Raw genomic sequence first — 20,650 nt, 5'->3', positions numbered from 1 at the left:
TGAGGTCCTGTCACCAAACTTCACAAACTGCGAACGTCCAGCAAGATAGGTGCTCAGAAGGTTAAAAGCTGCACCTGACACTCCACAAGATTTCAAGATAGCCAAAAGGATATCATGCCGCACAGTATCGAAGGCTCTACTGAAGTCCAGCAAAAATAAAACAAAACATCTGGATTCATCGATGGACTAACAAATGTCATCAGTCACATCGAGAAGTGCACTGGTTGCACTATAACCCGGACGAAAACCAAACTGAGTCGCAGGCAGAATCCCATTCAGCTCGAGATATTCGGAAAGTTGGACTGCCATTATCTCCAAAATTTTATATAATCCAGGTACCTATTCTCTGGGTGATTGAAAACTCAAAGAGAAAAGTTGAGGAACGATATTCATTAGTCTCATACTAATGAATATCTCTAATTTTTATGATTTATCATCACATTAAGGCCCAGTTGTGCAGTTCATGTTCAAGCCAAAAATTATACAGTGCGCGTCAAAATTATGGAACAAATTCATTTTCTGAGAAGAAAAATTTTAGGCAACAAAATCCTGAAACAGGTCGATTTTTGTTTCACTAACTCTTTGAACTAACTATATAATTTAAAAAACAAAATTTATTCTTGAATATTGCTGCACGCCTGTAAAGAAGATACAAAGACCTTGCCAAAAAATTAGCACATGACTCACTTTCCCTATTCAAAAAATTTAGAGGGTTGATGGGGATGGCACAGGGTGCAACAAAAATCCTTCAAAAATGCATAAAAATTTGGTAAAAGTAAAACAAAATTGACCTGTCTCAGGATTTCGTTGCCAAATATTTTTCTATTGAGAAAATGAATTTGTTCCATAATTTTGACGTGCACTGTAGAGTAAAAAGATAGGAAACTACTCCCCCATATCTCTTGTACTGAAAACCGATTGAATTTTTCAGTGAAAACACTTTTGACAATGATATGGCGCTGAAAACGTACTGTCAATACATACAAAAAACTGATTACGAGGATATATTGAAAAATTCTTAGCCTACTTTAGAACCAAACAAAATTTCAATGTCATATTCTCCTCTTAATTGGATACATTTATTACAGCGAACCTGCAACGTCTCTAGACCTTTCAAAAAAAAATGTTGCTTCTTGCTCTGCCATCCAGAACTCCACAGCTTTTATTACCTCCTCGTTGAAAGAAAATTTACGACTTTTTAAACTTTTTTTCAGTTGAGGAAAGAGTTGAGAGTCGAATGGAGCCAAATCTGGTGAATAAGTGTGGTGTTCTTGTAATTCAAACCCTAAATCACGAATTTTTTGCATTGCAACATGAGATTTATGTCCTGCAAAAACAAAACACCTTTGGATAGCTTTCTGCGACTTTTCTCTTTGATTTTTTCCCATAGAGTGGTCAGTAATGTCGAATAGTTATCTTCGGTTATTGTTCTACCCTCATAATCAATCATGATTACTCCAAGGCAATCCCAAAAAACTGAAGCAAGTACTTTTCCAGCAGATTTTTGGACACGAAACTTCTGAGGTCTTGGAGAACCACAGTGTCACAATTCCATTGATTGTTACTTTGTTTCTGGATCGTAGAAATGTACCCAAGTCTCATCCATAGTAACAATTCGGTTTAAGAAGTCCACATCGTTTCAAATCTAGCAGAGATCGAAGGCAATGCTTCTACCCTTGCACGCTTTTGTTCAAAATTCAAACATTTGTGTATCCTGTATCCTTTTTGCAGCAATTTTTCTCATGTCCAAATAGACGTGAACTATATGATGAACGCGTTCGTATGAAATATTCAGTGATTCAGATATCCGTTTTAGCTCAATTCGACGGTCTGATAAAATCATGTCATGAAGTGCATCGTTATTTTCGGGGACTGACACAGAAACTGGCCTTCCCGATCGGTCATCATCTTCAATGGAAAATTTACCTCTTTTGAAGCTTGCAGTCCAATTTTTCACAGTCGCATACGAAGGGCATTGATCACCAAGGGTATTAAGCATATCTTCGTAAAGCCCGTTTGCACAAATACCCCTTAAAACGAGTACTTAACTAAGTGTCGTTTAAAGTTAATGCACGCTTAATTTTATTCCCAGTTGCATGACTGTGGCTTAACAGAATCTTGAGTAAGGGGCCTTAAATTTTTATATCTGGTGATATTTCAGTTTTTTATTTTGGTGCAACTTCATCCTAGTGCAATAAAGCCATTTCATTGGTTAGCCGGTTGCCAATGATCGTTGTCATTTCATTAACCTAACTTTATTGTCCTGTCATTCAGTGTCAAGGATATTATTATATAATAATATTATCAAAGAGTAACAACTTTTTGTTGTTGAATCAGCATTAATATTAATAATGCTAATGATTGTCAAATAAAAGGTATCTAAGTTTATATAAGTACAACACTTCCTTTGTAAGGTCTTGTGTGAATTTGTTTTACTAATATTGAAGAGGAACGTGAAGAAAATGCCCTTGTTAGTACGAATACGGTGAATGATTGCCAAGCAAGTGGTGGTAATTTACGAAGGACACTCAACTTCTCAACAGAAGAAAAGAGTTTGTTGCTAACTATAGTATGATTTGTGGCACCAAATTGAAAATTAAAAAAGACTGATGGCATTACAATAAAGGCAAAAGAAAAGGCGTCAGTAATGAATTCATTCAATTTTCAAAATCCATCAAAAATGGAAGCCAGTTCAACAAATTATTTTAGGTTAAAATCCCGCCCTTAAATAAGTAAGTGGTCATTACAGGAGCGCTTAAATTTAAGCGTAGCTTCAGCTATTCAGATGTCACTTAACAGTTGGTGCAACGTAATTTAAGTTATGGGTTCATTTTAAGGGACACTTAACACTAAGTGCGTTTGGTGCAAACGGGTCTAAATCTGCTTACCTCTTAATCCTTTTAAATACAGGTACTTGATGATGGCTCGATACTCCAATTTTTCGATTTTCACAATTTCGGTGGACATCTCTTTTTTTTAATTTATTGCGTAACTCTGGTTAACTTTTTTGACCTCAAACTTCACACTGACACTTCTAATGAGTTATTGTTCGTTGCTATGGTAACGAAATATTTTTTTATGGAACTGGTCTAGCCTAACTAGATATCAATACATCCTTGTTGGTAGAAAAAAAGTGTATATCGGTCAACACACATGATATGGACATCGCAAATCAATTTTTAATTCTTCAAGCTGAGTTATAAAAAATAAACAAATTTTGTCGATCGATTATGGCTGAACCACTCGGAAGATTTGAATCCATTTGACGTCATTTGAAGAGTTGTTTCCCCTCCTACTAAATGAATCACAAACAAATTTTCATCAGATGATCTTTCTGAGTGAAAATTGCCAAAAACCAAACAAAAAATACCATCAGTTTCGAAGTTTTTAACTCATGTTCGAGATTCCCTCCGTCGTTTGTATCCATTTCCAGCTTGTTAGCAATTTTTAGGAACCAGAACCCTTATTTGCTCGGGCAACCGGAAAGTGAAAATATCAATCACGTGGAATTCTGCCGACATATCAAAATTGATCAATTAATTTCCATATCAAGAGATAACACAGGACCAAATGGAAGTATTTCGTATCCATACCTCGTATAACGTATAACCCATCTATATCCGATTGATGTCCTGTGATTGAACGATATGCAATACAAATCAAATCTTCGTGGAAAATGTCAGTTTTGAATAAATGCGCTCTATTATTTCTCGTGATGAATCATTGGTGTTGCTGTGCACCGCTTCAGAAGTGTTATTTTTTATCGTAAAAGTATAGGTACTCCATTCACTTTCATTTTAGCACTCGGTTGGCCATGAAAATTTGACCCATTTCACTCTGTATAGTACAAAAATGTGGGGTAATGAAGCTTGTCAAGACATTTTTGGGTTTTAAGTCAGCGCTATGTTGCCCGTTCTATGTTAAAGTTTCTGTTATTACGTATGTTATCACAATGTCGAATTTCTTCGGAAAATATTGACGAACGTAATTGAAGTTCATACAAACTGATTGAAGGCATACCAAATCCAGTTATTTGCATGGAAAATACAAGAGATCAGTATAATATCATAATATGCACTAGCTTGAGGAGAGTTTATATTCGTTATCTTCTTTGGCTAAAGTTTGAATACGTTACATCAGTTGTAGATTTCAAAAATATTAACCCGAAGATGAAATGCATATGATGCAGTGGTTGGGAATAGGTATCTCCCGAAGGAATTAACAGATAATTACAAGAATATTAAATTCTTCAACAAAAATCATCTAAGTAAAAGGAATTGATGGATGTTTCAAGTTAAGATGAACATAACCTTTGAACAAAAATTTCACATGAGTAAAAAAATTAACAGGACAACTGACGCGTATTTATGGCTATACATTGATACAATAATGATTAGGTATTTATTGGTACCTTAAGACATTTACAATGTATAGGACAAGTCGAATGAAAAATAGAAAAATCAATTTTCGGGAACTTATTCTACGATGACATTCATCGAAAATCCTGTAGTAAACTTTTCGCATTAATTCACTCAAACATAAAATTCTCAAATGCCAGCACTTTTTTGGGTCTCCCAATAGAAGGAAATTCTTTGTAATCCTCTTCATTCACAATCTTTCTGATTGTGGAAATATTCAGCTGAAATATAAGTCGTTTAGATTCAGATGAAACATTATATAAATTCTCTTACATTGAATATGTTTGCTACCGTCTGACGTATTGTGGATTTTAGAATATCTGGGTATAACTATTTGAATGAGCGGATCTGAATTCTAAATAGCACATCCTGAAACCCTCTATGGTTGGGTGTAAAAACGTGTAATTTGACAATTGAAAACTAACTAAAAAAAAATTAAAGAAATTCGTTAATATTGGAATCAAAGATTATAGAGTAGAAAGATAGGAAACGAAGCGACTAGAGTGATGTGAGCGCCATCTGTGTTTCAAATGTGTTTTTAAGGCCCTAAGACTGGTTAAAATTTTAATTCGAGGGACATATGAAATTTTGCGAGATGTCAGAGTCAGATGGCCACTTTGATCAAACCGGTTTTGAATGTTTTGATTCTCGTATCCATAGACAACCTCATATCGCCTTTTATTTTTCGAGCCCGTTCTAGTTGCTGATTATTGAAATTGTTGTCTAATTTCTTGGCGAAAACCTCAGAATATCGTTCGAAAATTATTGTATGATGAAGAACTGTGGATCAAATAAAACGAATTTTACTAAGGAAAATGGGAATGTAAGTATTAACTGGTAACATGTGACTCGGTCATTCATTGATTTTTGTTTTCAGTGCTACGAAGTGGATAAAATTTTCAGGGCGTAAAGGCCTGCAAACACTACTGACTACACCATGTGCAATGAACATTTTATTGCAAGTCGATTGAGAACTGTTTATCCACGTGAATTGTTGTATGCAGGAAGCATCCCTTAATGAAGGGCTCATTTAGGGGAAATTATGACTTTAACACGTCCATTCAAAGATTCTCAATTGCCTTCAATATATTCAGAAATGCAAAAGTTTTATGGATTTCGATTTGGGAATCGGGTGACTGTCAAATTGTTGTTTGGAAAGTCAAAGTTTTATGAAACCTTCTATAAGTGTTCATTCGTCAATCAATTTGTATATTGTGTCATAAAGAGACCATACCATGAAGAAATCATGAAAAAGCATGAAGAAATTATACTGACGGGCTTGAATACAAGGCTTGTATACCTCTGTAAGGTTTTTTTCAATTGTGGTTCTGAAAATTTTGTAAATAATATGTAAGTAACGAAAATATGTATCCTATGACGGTAAATTGAATCTATTTCTGATATAAATTGTGAAAATTCAACTCAGTTTATTAATTCGAAATTTCTTCACAGAAAAAACACCTTTCACGTAACTTTAGCAGATAACCATGTACTCTTGTATCCTAGTCAAAGCTATATTCGTTGTCCATAATTCCAAATTTTTGTAAATTTTTTATAGATTGCAAATAAAAATTTATCACATCCAACAGCGTATTTCATTGATACCAATCGATTCCAAACAATGTTCAGATGAAAACTAACATCCTGGTCACAAAACAAAACCATCCTTTCGTTTTGTCGCTCAGGATGTTTGTTTTCTGGTCTCAACAAGGTCAATATTGAAATTCAATACAAGGAATAGAATTCGAATTTCGCGCCCCTCAATTATAAAACAGAAAACTGTTATTAAACAGTTTTTCTGTATTGATAATACGTTTTCAGCGCCATCTAATTGTCAAATGTGTTTTCACTGGCCAAAATGTAGTCGGTTTTTAGTACTAGCGATATGAGGGCGTTTCCTATCTTTCTACTCTATAATTTTTGATTGGAATGTTATTTTTTGCACCCTATGGCAAACTTCAAATTTCGAAGGGATGCAGGCATATTTGGAGTAACGACAAGCTATACGAAATATATTCGGCAAATTTTGTTGCGAATGAATGCACCCAGTATTTATTGTACATTAGTGTACATACAATTACACCATTCCTCCATTTATTTCAATACGAGTCAGAAACCCGTTAACGTACCTAACTCAGTAATTGAGATTCTAGAGGTATTGTTTATTACATCGGTATAAGTGAAATATGGCATATATACATTATATTCAAATACGAATTCCGATGAAACATTAATTGAAATTGCCAGTTACCATTGATATTCCAACAGTGACCCAAATTCAAAATTTATTTGTTTTCTAATGGGAGGTAAAACGCTCATGATTTCTTTCTTCGCAGAACTCAATTCTGAACAATTTTATAACATTAATATTAGCATAGTATGAATTCTTTCACGTCTTATAAAGTTGTTCTATTGAGCCTGTCCTCATCCTGTGAGAATACCTTCCAATTAAAATTAGTTTTCATAAGTTATTCTGGCAGATATTTTCAAAAAACTGGTGATCAAACTAAATTTTGTCATTATTCCGAAAAGTTCGTTAATCTTTGAGAACCCGTATAACAAAAGCAGGTAGGTAACAGTATAAAAGTTGGTCTTGTTTGACGCAAAGTTTAATGCCTTACATCTTTAATTCTTTTGAAATTCGCAGTTCTACGGGAGATATGATAGCAAAACAGCGGAAATTCCACTTGAGAAGGCAAGTTTTCGCAATTTTTTCATGATTGTACGAGGATGTATTGTTATCTTGTTAGCCGAGACCAGTTCCATGCATTAAAAAATAATGCGTTGCTATAGCAACCAACAATAACTCATTAGAGTTATAAGAAGTGTGAGTGTGAAGTTTGAGGTAGAGTAAACCAGAGTTACGCAATAAATTGAGAAAAAGAAGATGTTCACCGAAATTGTGAAAATCGAAAAATTGGAGTATGGAGCCATCATCAAGTACCTGTATTCAAAAGGGTTTAGAGGTAAGCAGATTTACGAAGACATGCTTGGTACCCTTGGTGATGAATGTCCTTCGTATGCGACCGTGAAAAGTTGGACCGCAAGCTTCAAAAGAGGTAAATTTTCCATTGAATATGATGACCGATGTGGAAGGCCAGTTTCTGTGCCAGTTCCTGAAAAAATCTATGCAGTTCATGACGTGATTTTATCAAACCGTCGAATTGGGCTAAAACGGATATCTGAAGCACTGAATATTACATACGAACGCATTCATCTTATAGTTCACGTGAATTTGGACATGAGAAAAATTGCTGCAAAATGGATCCCCAAATGTTTGAATGTTGACCAAAAGCGTGCAAGGGTAGAAGCATCGCGTTCGATCTGTCCTCAATTTGAAAACGATGTAGATTTCTTAAACCGAATTGTTACTATAGATGAGACTTGGGTACATTTCTACGATCCAGAAACAAAGCAACAATCGATGGAATGGCGACACTCTGGTTCTCCAAGACCTAAGAAGATTCGTGTCCAAAAATCTGCTAGAAAAGTTCTTGCTTAAATTTTTTGGGATTGCCATGGAGTAATCATGATCGATTTTTTGGATAAGGGTAGAACAATAACCAGAGATTACTATTGGACATTACTGACCATTCTAAGGGAAAAAATTAAAGAGAAAAGACGTGGAAAGCTATCCAAAGGTGTTTTGTTTTTGCAAGACAACGCCTCTGCGCACAAATCTCATGTTGCCATGCAAAAAATTCGTAATTTAGGGTTTGAATTACTAGAACTAGAACACCCCCCTTATTCCCAGATTTGGCTCCATCCGACTATCATCTCTTTCCTCAGATGAAACAGTAATAACTATTCTCCAAAATGGTCAGATATTCAGATATTCATTATTGAGCGTTTAACTAACTTCTGAAGGTTGGGTTCTTTGAATTCCAAGTATTTTTATGATATGTGATGGTCCTAATAAATAAACTGGAAGATGTTATTGGAATTTGATGATCGGAAAAGGTTCTTCATTTGAACGAAAAACTATATTCCGAAAATCATTCCATTCGATAAAATCGTTAGTAAGATAAAACTTCAAAATACATATTTGTATGGATATTTAATGGCTTGAATCTTTTCAACTGATATTTAATGAATTTTGCTCACCATTGTGTATTGCTGAAACTTCCACGATACATTTCACAGTTGATTAATACGTTTCCACTTTGCATTTATAAATATTTCCCAGAATGATCTAATGGTTCTAAATGGATGCCAGACGTTTTCTCGTTAGGGAACTAATGTCCAGAATGCTTTTACCCTCCGAATATACATTTTGATAACGATACAATTTGTACTCTTCATGAGGAGTCGAAATAATAGAGCAGAAATTGTGATGGCAGTGATAAAAAGGAACGCTTAGTTCAAGCAAGCTGAAAGGGATTATGAGTGAAGCAAACTAGAATATGAAAGCAATCTATGGAACCCTTTCGTAGTTATTGATTCTGCATGAACTCATCTAGTTATTGTTAGCAATGGTAATCCGAAGTATTACTAAAGACAAAAACTGGACTTAAAAAACTTTCAGTTCGTTAACCTTCAGTAGGCCATTCGCTTTCGACATTTCTTCAGCAGTCTGCTCAACTTAAATATACCCATATTGATTTAAACCCTTCGTTTTTTTATTCCAATTTTAATCATATACTGATTACTATACTATCTATGTTTTACCAAAAAAAAATTTAAAATCTGAACAGCTACTTCTGGGTGTTGCAGTTTCTTTGTCAGTTAGTATATGATATATTTAACATGAAAATTAAGGTAACCGTTCTCATATTCAACCAATAAATTACACGAATAGAGCATGTGTCCCCATACATAAAGAAAGCTTACGAGGTAACAGTGTTCCTGCCTTCAATATATCAGCTGCAAATTCCACAAATTCTTCGTACATTCTGGTGTTTGCAGGGGACTTGACTTATTTATGAGCGAAAGAATATTCGAGTCGGGAAATCCGCTGTATCACCAGAAATATGTTGATTTCAGGCGGTAGAAATTGATTTTTTTTTTCTTTGGCTTGGGATTGGATTTTTCTCGCATAGTAAGCATAAAATTTCAATTGAATCGAAATTCAAATTTTGAAAAGATGTGATTCAGTATCCTAATTGAATGTAACACATGACACATAAAGAATGTCGAATTCCGATTGAAGTTTTTATCGAAACCTTGTTCCAAAGGGTGACCCATATTCAACAGAACTATGATTGTATTCCTTCAACCTATGCACACTGATTTTCAACAGATAAACTCTTTGTGTTAATACACAAGGTATATTCGAAAGTGAGGCTTTTTAACACAAGGTAGAGCTGGTCAAAATGAAGCGTTTCACCAAAAATCACCTTACAAAACTTTCAAAATGACAAAGTTGAAAAAAAACATTGAAAATGATTACTGAAATAGATCCTTATACGACCCTAGTCCGTTTGTTAGCTGAATTATCGCAAAGCAGTGGGAAAAAACTTATCTCTTGATTCGACCATGTGGTTTCGTTCAGGATATTGGCTCGTCCGATATTTACGTTGTAATAAACATGGAAACTTAGGATTGCCGAATTGTTCTCATTATTTTTCAGTAACTAACACGATTTTATGAAATGGCTCATTTTGATACCAACTTACAGAAGAGACAAGACACAAGTGTAAAAAATAGAATAATACTTCAAAATCTCACCAATAAAATTCGTCTAAACTATTCACGAATTTTTCAAAATAGACATCACAATCTTCTTGTTCGAACACTTCAACAATCTTCGAAAAAATAGGATGAAATGGGGAAACATCATAGTACTTTTTCAACATAACTAACATAAGCACTTTCAAGAAACTGCCTCGATTTTCTAAATTTTTTTTCATCCTAAATTGCACGATAAAACAAGAATGATTGTCTCAAAAGTGACCTGATGCATCTAATCCGATGAACTTGGTACCGAACCATTCATTGTCCAGCCATACGTTTATGTTTTGTTTCGTTTTTGCGATGCCGGAGTCACTTTTCACAGTCCCATACTTGAAATTCAATGACATTTTGTCGTACTTCTAGGAGTTGCATCTCAGTCATCTTGGATATTTTATTTAGACAATTTTTGGTTAAACGACTTATTTGGATGAGTTCTACCTTCTGTCAAAAAAAGCCCCACCCTTGGAAAACACCCTCTTTAGGGTGACAGTTTGGAAGATTCACTGAAATAACTCCTTGGGGAGAGTTTGGATTGGAAAATGTTTCAAATAAACTTTTCTCAGTCTTCAGTGGGACATCAAATTCAGACAATTCAGACTGACCTTGGAGTCAGATTTAAAGGTTTAATAGATATTTTGCAAAGGGAATATACATTTCACTTCTTAGAAACTTATTCTTCGTGGGAAAACACTTTTCTTCTCCCTTTCTGTCATAGTATGTATCTTTTATTGTAGAGCCTTGAAGATGATTTTAGAACAAGGACTGAGCAATACCAGATTGAAATTAGATATTTTATAGAAGAGAGAAATGAACGTCACGCCAATACCTTACTATTTTCTGTTGACATAGACGTGAGTGAGGTACCAATAAATACCTAATTATTATTATTATATGAATGTATTGAGATGAATAGCCTAAAATATGCGTCAGTTATCCTCTTAATTGTTTATTCCTGTGAAATTTTTGTTCAAAGTTGAAGTTCATCTTGACTTGAGACTTCCTTTAATTCCTTTTACTTATATTGATGCAAGATGATTTTTGTTGAAGAATTTAACATTCTTGTAATTATCTGTTAATTCCTTCGGGAGATACCCATTCCCAACCACTGCATCTTATGCATTTCATCTTCGGGTTAATATTTTTAAAATCTACGACTGATGTAACGTATTCAAACTTTAGCCAAATAAGAAGATAACGAACATTAACTCTCCTCAAGCTAGTGTATATTATGATATTACACTGATCTCTTGTATTTTCCATGCAAATAACTGAATTTGGTATGCCTTCAATCAGTTTGTATAAACTTCAATTATGTTTGTCACATATTTTCCGAAGAGATTCGACATTGTGATAAAATGCGTAATAACAGACTTTTACGTAGAATAAGCAACATAGCGTTGATTTAAAACCCAAAAATGTTTTGACAAGCTTCATAACCCCACATTTTCGTACTATGCAAATTGAAATGTGTCAAATTTCCATGGCCAACTGAGTGCTAAAATAAAAGTGAATGGAGTATATGTCTATGCTTACAACCTACCAAATTCAGCTCACTGCACTCTTTTTGGACCTGCGGCTTTCTAAGGCTCTCGGCCTACTGTAAAAAGAGAAGTTTGAGCCAAAAGTGGACTGTAATCACCGGGTTGGAACAACTGATGACTGATGTAGCGGTCAAATTCAGACTTGAAGTTGAACAAAAAAAATTGAAATTTTTGTTTTCGTTACAGGAGATCGATTTCGAGGGCTTTCGCAAGTTTCTGGATAGTTTCCTGGAAGTACGTTCTCCTGACGAACTCTGTCGACACTTGTTCTTATCCTTCGTCAAGGGAATACACGTTGAAGGAAGAGCTTTCAAAGAGATGACTGTCTTGAGCTCAACCACAGCTTGTGCACCGATAACCTCACATTTGAAAGGTAAGACCTAACGTTTTCTATACTATTTCAAGACTGTCCTTTCTCTTCAATGATATTGATTACAGTGTTGTTTCGAATCAGCTATGGCCTTTCGAAGGAGTTATGTTGCTCTGACGAGGTCAAATGAGACCGAAACCGTAGTTAGCATCTACATCTACTCTTTGTCGACGAAATGGAGTTTATGTTAATACTTTTAGTGATGATTATTTTGTTAGTTCGACTTAGATCGTAACATTTGTTGATTTAATTATCTGCGGATGTTATGCGTCTGAATTAATTTCGTTTATCATGCACCTGCCATACTGTTGAAGGCGTGATCCATTTATGATGAAAAATGGATCGTCTACAATGACGTTAATCGAAAAAAATCATGGTCCAAGCATGATGAAACAGCAAAAACTATAACGAAAGCTGAATGACATCATAAAAAGATGATGCTATCAACTCAGAAGTTCACTGCCAACAAACGTCATCCAACAACCTTAAAGTTAATTCTTTCTATAGAAACAATTGTGTTTTATTTCACACTGACAACAAGAAATTACTTTCTTGCCAACCTCTAATGTGCGTTCAAAACAATTTAACGTCAAGTAGCAAATGGAATTTTAAAGGTCGATGTTCTGTGTCCTAACGTATGTCTTTCCTTGAACTACTTCATCTTAACATCTTCCCAGAATGTAAACTATGATTTCATTGACCTTAAAATCGTAATGTTGTTTAGAAAGTGGAAAGAGACTTTTCAGGAAGAAGTTACCAGCAGATTCCGCCCATCGTGCGGAAATCATTTCTTTCATTGAATCAGATCACAAGAATCCAAACAATCTTGGTAGAACTGTTGACCAAAGTTCACAATTTTCATACGTAAGAGACATAAATCTTGAATGACTTGAGTTATCATGATTATAATGCTCACAATAAGGTGAAAGTCCTATATCAGTGATATGGATAAATCACAGTAAGAATCTCAATATGTTTGATTCTCTATAGGGTGGTCCAACGAAAATATAGCACCTCGGTTTTTCGACTTTAAAATGAAAATGTGGAAAATCGCTCGGAATTTTTGGTCCAAAAAAGTAGACGGACCATATTTTTGATAACCTTATGCCCGTTTTCACCAACGATTCCTGAACAAGCCCCTATCTAAGTATTCCTCAGCTTTAGGGAGTACTCTACCCTTAATATAAATTCGTTTTAACCATACAAAGGTACACTTTGTTAGGGAATACTTATCTTGGGAATGGATAGGAGCTCGTCGCTACGAAATTTCGCTACAAACATACTGGTTTACCGAATCACACGATTTTTTATGTCTTGCAAACAGATTTCTGTTTATATTCTCCTGAAATATTCCAATGTCCAATGGTGAAAACGAAATTGAAGCTAAGAGTCACTTAAATGGGCTTAGGTATTCCTTAAAATTTAGGGATCGTTGGTGAAAATGGGCATTAGTCTATCCTGAATTTTTAGGAACGTTTCAAGGTTGTCAAAGCGATTGCAAATTGAAGTACGAGGATATATTGAAAAATTCTTAGCCTACTATAGAACTAAACAGAATTTCAATGTCAAAATATTTTATTACTCAACATATTATCCTTTTTATTGGATACATTTATTACAACGAACCTGCAACGTCTCTATACCTTTCATAAAAAATGTTTCTTCTTGCTCTGCAAACCAGACCTCCACAGTTTTTATTACCTCCTCGTTGGAAGAAAATTTACGACCTTCAAAACTTTTTTTCAGTTGAGGAAAGAGGTGATAGTCGAATGCAGCCAAATCTGATGAATAGGGGGAGTATTCTAGTAATTCAAACCCTAAATTACGAATATTTTGCATGGCAACATGAGATTTGTGTCCAGGTGCGTTGTTCTGCAAAAACAAAACACCTTTGGATAGCTTTCCGCGTCTTTTCTCTTCAGGTTTTTTCCGTAGAGTGGTCAGTAATGTCGAATAGTAATCTCCGGTTATTGTTCTACCCTCATCCAAAAAATCAATCATGATAACTCCATGGCAATCCTAAAAACTGAAGCAAGAATTTTTACATCAGATTTTTGGACACGAAACTTCTTAGCTGTTGGAGAACCAGAGTGTCGCCATTCCATAAATTGTTGCTTTTTTTTCTGGATCGTAGAAATGTACCCAAGTCTCATCCATAGTAACAATTCGGTTTAAGCAGTCTTCAACGTTTTTAAATCGAGCACAGATCGAACGCGATGCTTCTACCCTTGCACGCTTTAGGTCAATGTTCAAACATTTGGGGATCAATTTTTCAGCAATTTTTCTTATGACCAACTATATGATTAACGCGTTCGTATGAAATATTCAGTTCTTCAGATATCCAATTTAGCCCAATTCGACGATCTGATAAAATCATGTCATGAACTGCATCGATATTTTCGGGGACTGGCACAGAAACTGGCCTTCCCGATCGGTCATCATCTTCAATGGCAAATTTACCTCTTTTGAAGCTTGCAGTCCAATTTTTCACGGTCGCATACGAAGGACATTGATCACCAAGGGTATTAAGAATATCTTCGTTAATCAGCTTACCTCTGAACTCTTTTAAATACAGGTACTTGATGATGGCTCGATACTCCAATTTTTCGATTTTCACAATTTCGGTTGACATCTTTCTTTTAATTTATTGCGTAACTCTGGTTTATTTTTTTGACCTCAAACTTAACCCTGACATTTCTAATGAGTTATTGTTCATTGCTATATGGAAACGCAGTATTTTTTCATGCATGGAACTGGTCTAGGCTTCTAGGCTAACTAGATATAAGTACATCCTCGTAAATGCTTTTTGCATCTTTATAATTTGCTGATAATTTTTGTACAACAATCCAGAACGATAATTTGACAGTTCACCTGATAAATGGTGCATCACAAGCTTAGAATAACGTTTGAACAGGGAATATATACAGGGTGGCCATTTGAAAACGAAACAGACGAGATTACAGACGAAATAAATTTTTTCGGTAGAAATGCTCGGACAGATCGATTTCTGTTTCGAGGGGGACAACTTAAGATGTAGGTTACGGACGCAGAGCGCTTCAACCCTTGCTACTACAACCCTCACCCCCAATTTTTGAATACGGAAGATGGGGTGAGTGATACCTCATATGAAATGTATTTTTATACTGATTTTAGCACAGTTATTGTTTTTTCATTTTATGCAGTAGTTCTCGAAATATTCTTAACTAAGTATTTGAAAATGAAGTGGTGTTTTCATGGCACTTGTAGTGCTTTTTTGTGAAAAATCTACATTTTGAGCTTCAAAACAACCATGACTGTGGCTTCCTTTGAAGCCACAAGTTGATTGAAGAATTCTGCGGTTCTATTCGCACATTGATTGTTTGCAAAAAAAAGAAATTATATCCACCCGCTCTGCAATTGAATAAACCATGTCGAACAATGAATTAGAACACATACAAGTCTCAATTCAAAACTAAGAATAATTCACATGTCAAAGAACCAGTAAGCCAACTTAATGATCTGTTCGTAATAAATAAAAAATTATCGATTCTCATTTTTTTGAAAAAGATATGAATTCAATAATCAACGAAATGAAAACATTGAGCTCCTTCGCAATACGTTTTGTTTGTTCGACATCTTGATTAGAGATTTCTATGTCAGTGGATTGGAGGAAGGAAGCCACAGTCATGGTTGTTTTGAAGCTCAAAATGTCGATTTTTCACAAAAAACACTACAAATGCCATGAAAACACCACTTCATTTTCAAATACTTAGTTAAGAATATTTCGAGAACTAATGCATGAAATGAAAAAACAATTACTGTGCTGAAATCAGCATAAAAATACCTTTCAAATGAGGTATCACTGACCCCATCTTCCCTATTCAAAAATTGGGGGTGAGGGTTGTAGTAGCAAGGGTTGAAGCGCTATGCGTCCGTAACCTACATCTTAAGTTGTCCCCCTCGAAACAGAAATCGACCTGTCCGAGCATTTCTATCGAAAAAATTTATTTCGTCTGTAATCTCGTCTGTTTCGTTTTCAAATGGCCACCCTGTATAGGCGTTCCAAATTCCGCTTCCTTGACGACGAATTTTTTCACGCACGTTATATCAGGAACGACATTAAACTTTCTGATGTATGTAAAATTCATTTCTCCCCTACCAAATTCCCTAATGAAAATCTCTAAGGGCAACCACGGAATATAAATGCCCAGGTATAATTAATCCATGTCGAATAACCCTTTGAAGTTTGAAACCGGTGAATTTTTCCTTGTGTTTATCTTCTGACTCGAATCAAATCGCGAGTTCTCGAGAACCATCCAACGAATATCTGTAGAATTTCCCTCGGAAACGGCCTCAAAACATCTCTATCCAACTCACGATGCGAATAAATGATGTTGAATTCCACTTAAGCCTTTCCAAAAGTCATTAGGATCCTTATCATCGGAAAGTTGGCGGTGCGCTTACAAATTCGGAGTATTGACTTGGAAGTTTTCCTCAGGAATTCTCTGTCGTATACGTCGAATCAAGTGAAAGGCTCTCAGGTTTCTCGCAAAATATATTACCGAAGAACGCGGGCGATGGCTCATTGAAACTCCACATTCGTGAGTTTGAAAAACTTCTTCAATAAACTAGACAGTTTGGGATTTTTCACGAATGATGTAACTTGAACATTATAACTTTTAAATTTTGCTACATCAACCCACGCATAAATGAATAAAAATCAACGAAAAACGATAACTTGCATGATAACCATGCTGTTTCCACTGAAAGTATGAATTATGTGGCTCCATTCTTTTTTTTTTTTTTACACAGTTTTATATTCCCTCGGCATTTATGTATGTAATGGAATCTTAAAACGTAAATTTCACCAATTTTGAAGAGTTTGGTAAACCTGATGTTGAAAATTGCCCCCTCCGACCTTGCTCCTGTCCACGCCAATAAAATTCAACTCTATGGTGCCTAACACAGCGTTATTTGACAGTTGATCGACGCTGCCCCCTTTCTACAAGATGTCAGATGATCCCGTTTCCGCTGAAGCCATCATCAATCTGTTCACTTTGTTGAAACAACGTCTCATTGTGCCCACTTAGATTGTTGTGGAATTTCTTTAAACTGTTTACCTCTTCAAAGTTATCTCATTTCGAGTCTTCTTGGTCAATTCTGGTGCTTATTTGTTCAACTCAAAAGGAAATGTACTCGAAGTCTTCTCAAAATTTTTAATTTGACCATTTTCATGTTCGTTCCATATGCAAGAAATGTGTCCACGTGTGAATTACATTGAATTTTCGAACAGACTTGTATTTTTACAATTAACATAGATTTTCAGACCGGTCTAGATTTCCTCACATGGAAATGGGTATGTAGCACCAGAATTGAACTTTCTCATGTCTTTCTTATTGACAATTTTCTCAATATCATCTCTTTTATTTGAATCAGTTTATTTCATTTCTAAAATCAACTCTTGTTCATCTCTAACTTACATATGACTAATTAATGTTGTCGAGTTTCAAATGGAGTATCCTCATGTTCACCAGGGTGGTCCCTGGAATCAATAATTTTCCTTCAGAACACGATGTGTCTCTCGTCCTGGTTCCGGAAGGTCTGCTATGGTAATCGTCTACTCTCTCAGTTGGTACTGATCTCCTAATTATACTTCAGTAGTAAGCTTTGACACTGGTTGACAGTCCCTCGTCCTTGTTCCACCCTGGAAGGTCTGCTCTGGTAATCGTATACACTCTCAATTGGTATGATCTGATATATTCTCACATTCATTCATTTTGCTTGATATACTGATCTCAAATATATCAATATTTCTGCATATCTCGAAACCAACGATTAGTGGTTTCCCTCATTTAGTACTCTCATTTTGTATCTCATAATTTATCAATTGTATCTCTTCCTGGTACTCGGCCACAGATTTTGTATTTTCTTTCTTCAGGGATGGTTCAGAAAAGTCTATATGCTGCTAGTACTGCCCATGTTTAGTCTCCTCTAGGAAAAGTGTGACAGCCTTGTTGTTTGCTATATCAAAGAACTTTGTTTGTTCTTCAGCCGAATAAAACTGAGCCTTCTTCTTTTGACCTTTTCTTTGCAGCTCTTGCGTTTTTGAACAATTTCATTCCTTTTTTTAGGTTAAAACTGGGCACTTCCTGGTATTCGGCCACAGGTTATTTTTTGACGGGCGTGCTTAGATACTTGTAAAAAGTTCATCTCTGTGAATGTTGTATTCATTGATGAATTCCGCATTCTTCAAGACCAACGTTGTCTATATAAATTATAATATTATTGCTCCTATTCAATGTATTGCTCTCAGTGATGACCAGACTAAGACAATTCAGCTATCACAGCTAATTGTCTGTGATTGCTCTGTCACTGTGAACATTGTTTTAATTTTGAATTCATCGAACTTTCTCAAAGTTTAAGTCTGACCACAAGTGGCTCCTCATTCGAGCTACTCTGGATTATCTCAGTTTTTAGTTGAATAATGTATCTCTGAGTCTATATAAATGTTCTCATTTGTTTTTTATTAATGTATTAGTTCAATGCAGGTGATTTATTTATTTTATGTTTGATATACAGTAAATGGTTCTACACTACCATCTCCATCTTAATTATCTAGTAGCATCCACTACTATAATTTTTACAAAATCTGATTTTGAACACCTGAAAATTCAAGCACGTTTCAAGGGCCGATGGCATAATTTTATCGAAATAAAAGAAAAAAAACCTTTTCCAATTCATCACTTAACGAAACCACAAAAATGAAGCGAATGCGTTTTCGAACTGCAAAGAAATGTAAAATGAAGTTTCGGAGTACCTGTCAATGATGTGCGTAATTATTAAAAAAAAAAATTATGAATATTTGGGTTCTAATGTGGAAAACGAAAGTTTTGGTAAAATCTTAATCCCAATTTTTGACACAATATTTGGAACAACCGTGGCAAGCTTGTCAAAATTCAGGAAACGTATAATATTTCCACATTCTTCGACTTCAAAAATATGAAAATGATTTGTGCTTGGTATATTTAGAATAAGAATAATGAACATAATACGGAATACGCATATCTCTCTTTTTTTTTCTCAATTATTTGTCGATATTTTGTAAACCATTTGGACAGATGCAACGATTTAAACATAAATATATACTGCTCCACATGAGTTAGGGATATCGTATTCAATCGTTTTTAAAAGTATGTAATCTTCGAGAAAATCGCTGTAAAATTAATAACAACTTGAATCAATCCAATAAAAATCAGTATGTGACATTTCGTCAATCTGGTCGCCTTTTTTCTGAAGTTTGGTTCTTTGCATTTGCTTCATGAATGTTCTTATTTTGAAATGAAGTCAGTTTATCAACGGTTTCGATTTGGAACGAGTTTTCTGAAAATGCCAAGACGTAAATTAACAAACGCTGAGGCTACTAGGGCTATCGGAATGCTACAGGATGGCCTAACTCAGGTTGTTGTAGCGGAAAGCCTCCAAGTCAGCCAAAGTGTGATATCTCGACTTTGGAATGGGTTCAGGGAGTCAGGTTCCGTGTTGGGGAGACCAAGGCTTGGTGGGCGGCGAAAAACAACACCTGCTCAGGATCGTTTCATCACCATTTCGGCGAGAAGAAACCCCACATCTACGTGTAGAATGCTACGGAATACTCTTCAAAATGCAGATGGGGTCCAAAGTTTCCATCGAAACCATCAGACGACGTTTGAGAAAGGTGAATCTAGTTCCTAGACGTCCATTAAGAGGAGTTCCATCAACACGTGACCATAAGCGTCAAAGACTGGAATGGGCAAGGCAATATATCAATTGGAACGATCAATGGCGTAGTGTCCTTTTCACTGATGAATCCAGATATGGACGGTTTTCAGATTCTCGGAGAATAAGGGTATGGACAGTCCCACGTATAGCCCGTAATCGTCGCTATGTCCAAGAAGTCCATCCATTCCGAGGAGGTAGTATTATGGTATGGGCCGGGATATGTTTCAACGGGTGCAAAGATCTACACATTTGTCCTGGGAATATGACCGCCTTATACTATAGGGAGCATGTCATTGACTGACAATGTTGTGCCAAATTTTCACGCTGCTGTTTGTGAAACTTTTCCATTTCTAGACGATAACGCTAGACCGCACCGTGCAGCCATAGTTGAGAATGCGCGCGAGGAGCTTGGTATTCCACATTTACCACTACCTCCGCACTCACCAGATTTGAATTGCATAGAACATGCATGGGATATGCTCTAAAGAAGATTAGATAATCATCAACCTATCCCAGAATCCTCAAATGATCTGAGAGAGCTTCTGCCCCGTTTCTGGAAACAAATTCCTCAAGAAATGTTTAACAACCTCGTGTGTAGTATGCAAAGAGGATGTCAAGCTGTTATTGATGCCCGTGGAAGCCATACATTGTATTGATAGTCTTACAATGCTTGAATTCTCTGGGAATAAAATTTAGTTATTTCACTCGATTTTTCTTAACCACCCTGTATACGCTGCAGACCTACATACTAAAATCAATTTGCATTTGGAAATCATATTTATATAAATTTTCATCACAAAAATCTTATTTTAACTTTTTTTGCAATATCCCTAACTCATGTGGAGCAGTTTATATTCAGAAGTGAATACTCTGTCAAATCAGAACGAAAAAAATTTTTTTTATTCATTTTG

The 20,650-nt window shown here is 35.5% G+C and overlaps 1 protein-coding gene across 1 annotated transcript in view; it reads left to right on the top strand.

Moving 5' to 3' along the window:
* Window positions 1-20,650, top strand: part of LOC123307624 (diacylglycerol kinase 1) — a 262,505-nt gene that overhangs the window by 148,977 nt on the left and 92,878 nt on the right. The window contains exon 4 of the mRNA XM_044890010.1: window positions 11,819-12,005. Within this exon, the coding sequence (XP_044745945.1) occupies window positions 11,819-12,005 (187 nt within the window). The remainder of the gene's footprint in view (window positions 1-11,818; window positions 12,006-20,650) is intronic.

This window comes from Coccinella septempunctata, chromosome 2, assembly GCF_907165205.1.
Source record: "Coccinella septempunctata chromosome 2, icCocSept1.1, whole genome shotgun sequence".
In the NCBI taxonomy this organism is placed as follows: domain Eukaryota; kingdom Metazoa; phylum Arthropoda; class Insecta; order Coleoptera; family Coccinellidae; genus Coccinella; species Coccinella septempunctata.
The sequence above is the reverse complement of the archived record's forward strand: the minus strand, read 5'-3'. Positions and strand labels throughout refer to the sequence as shown.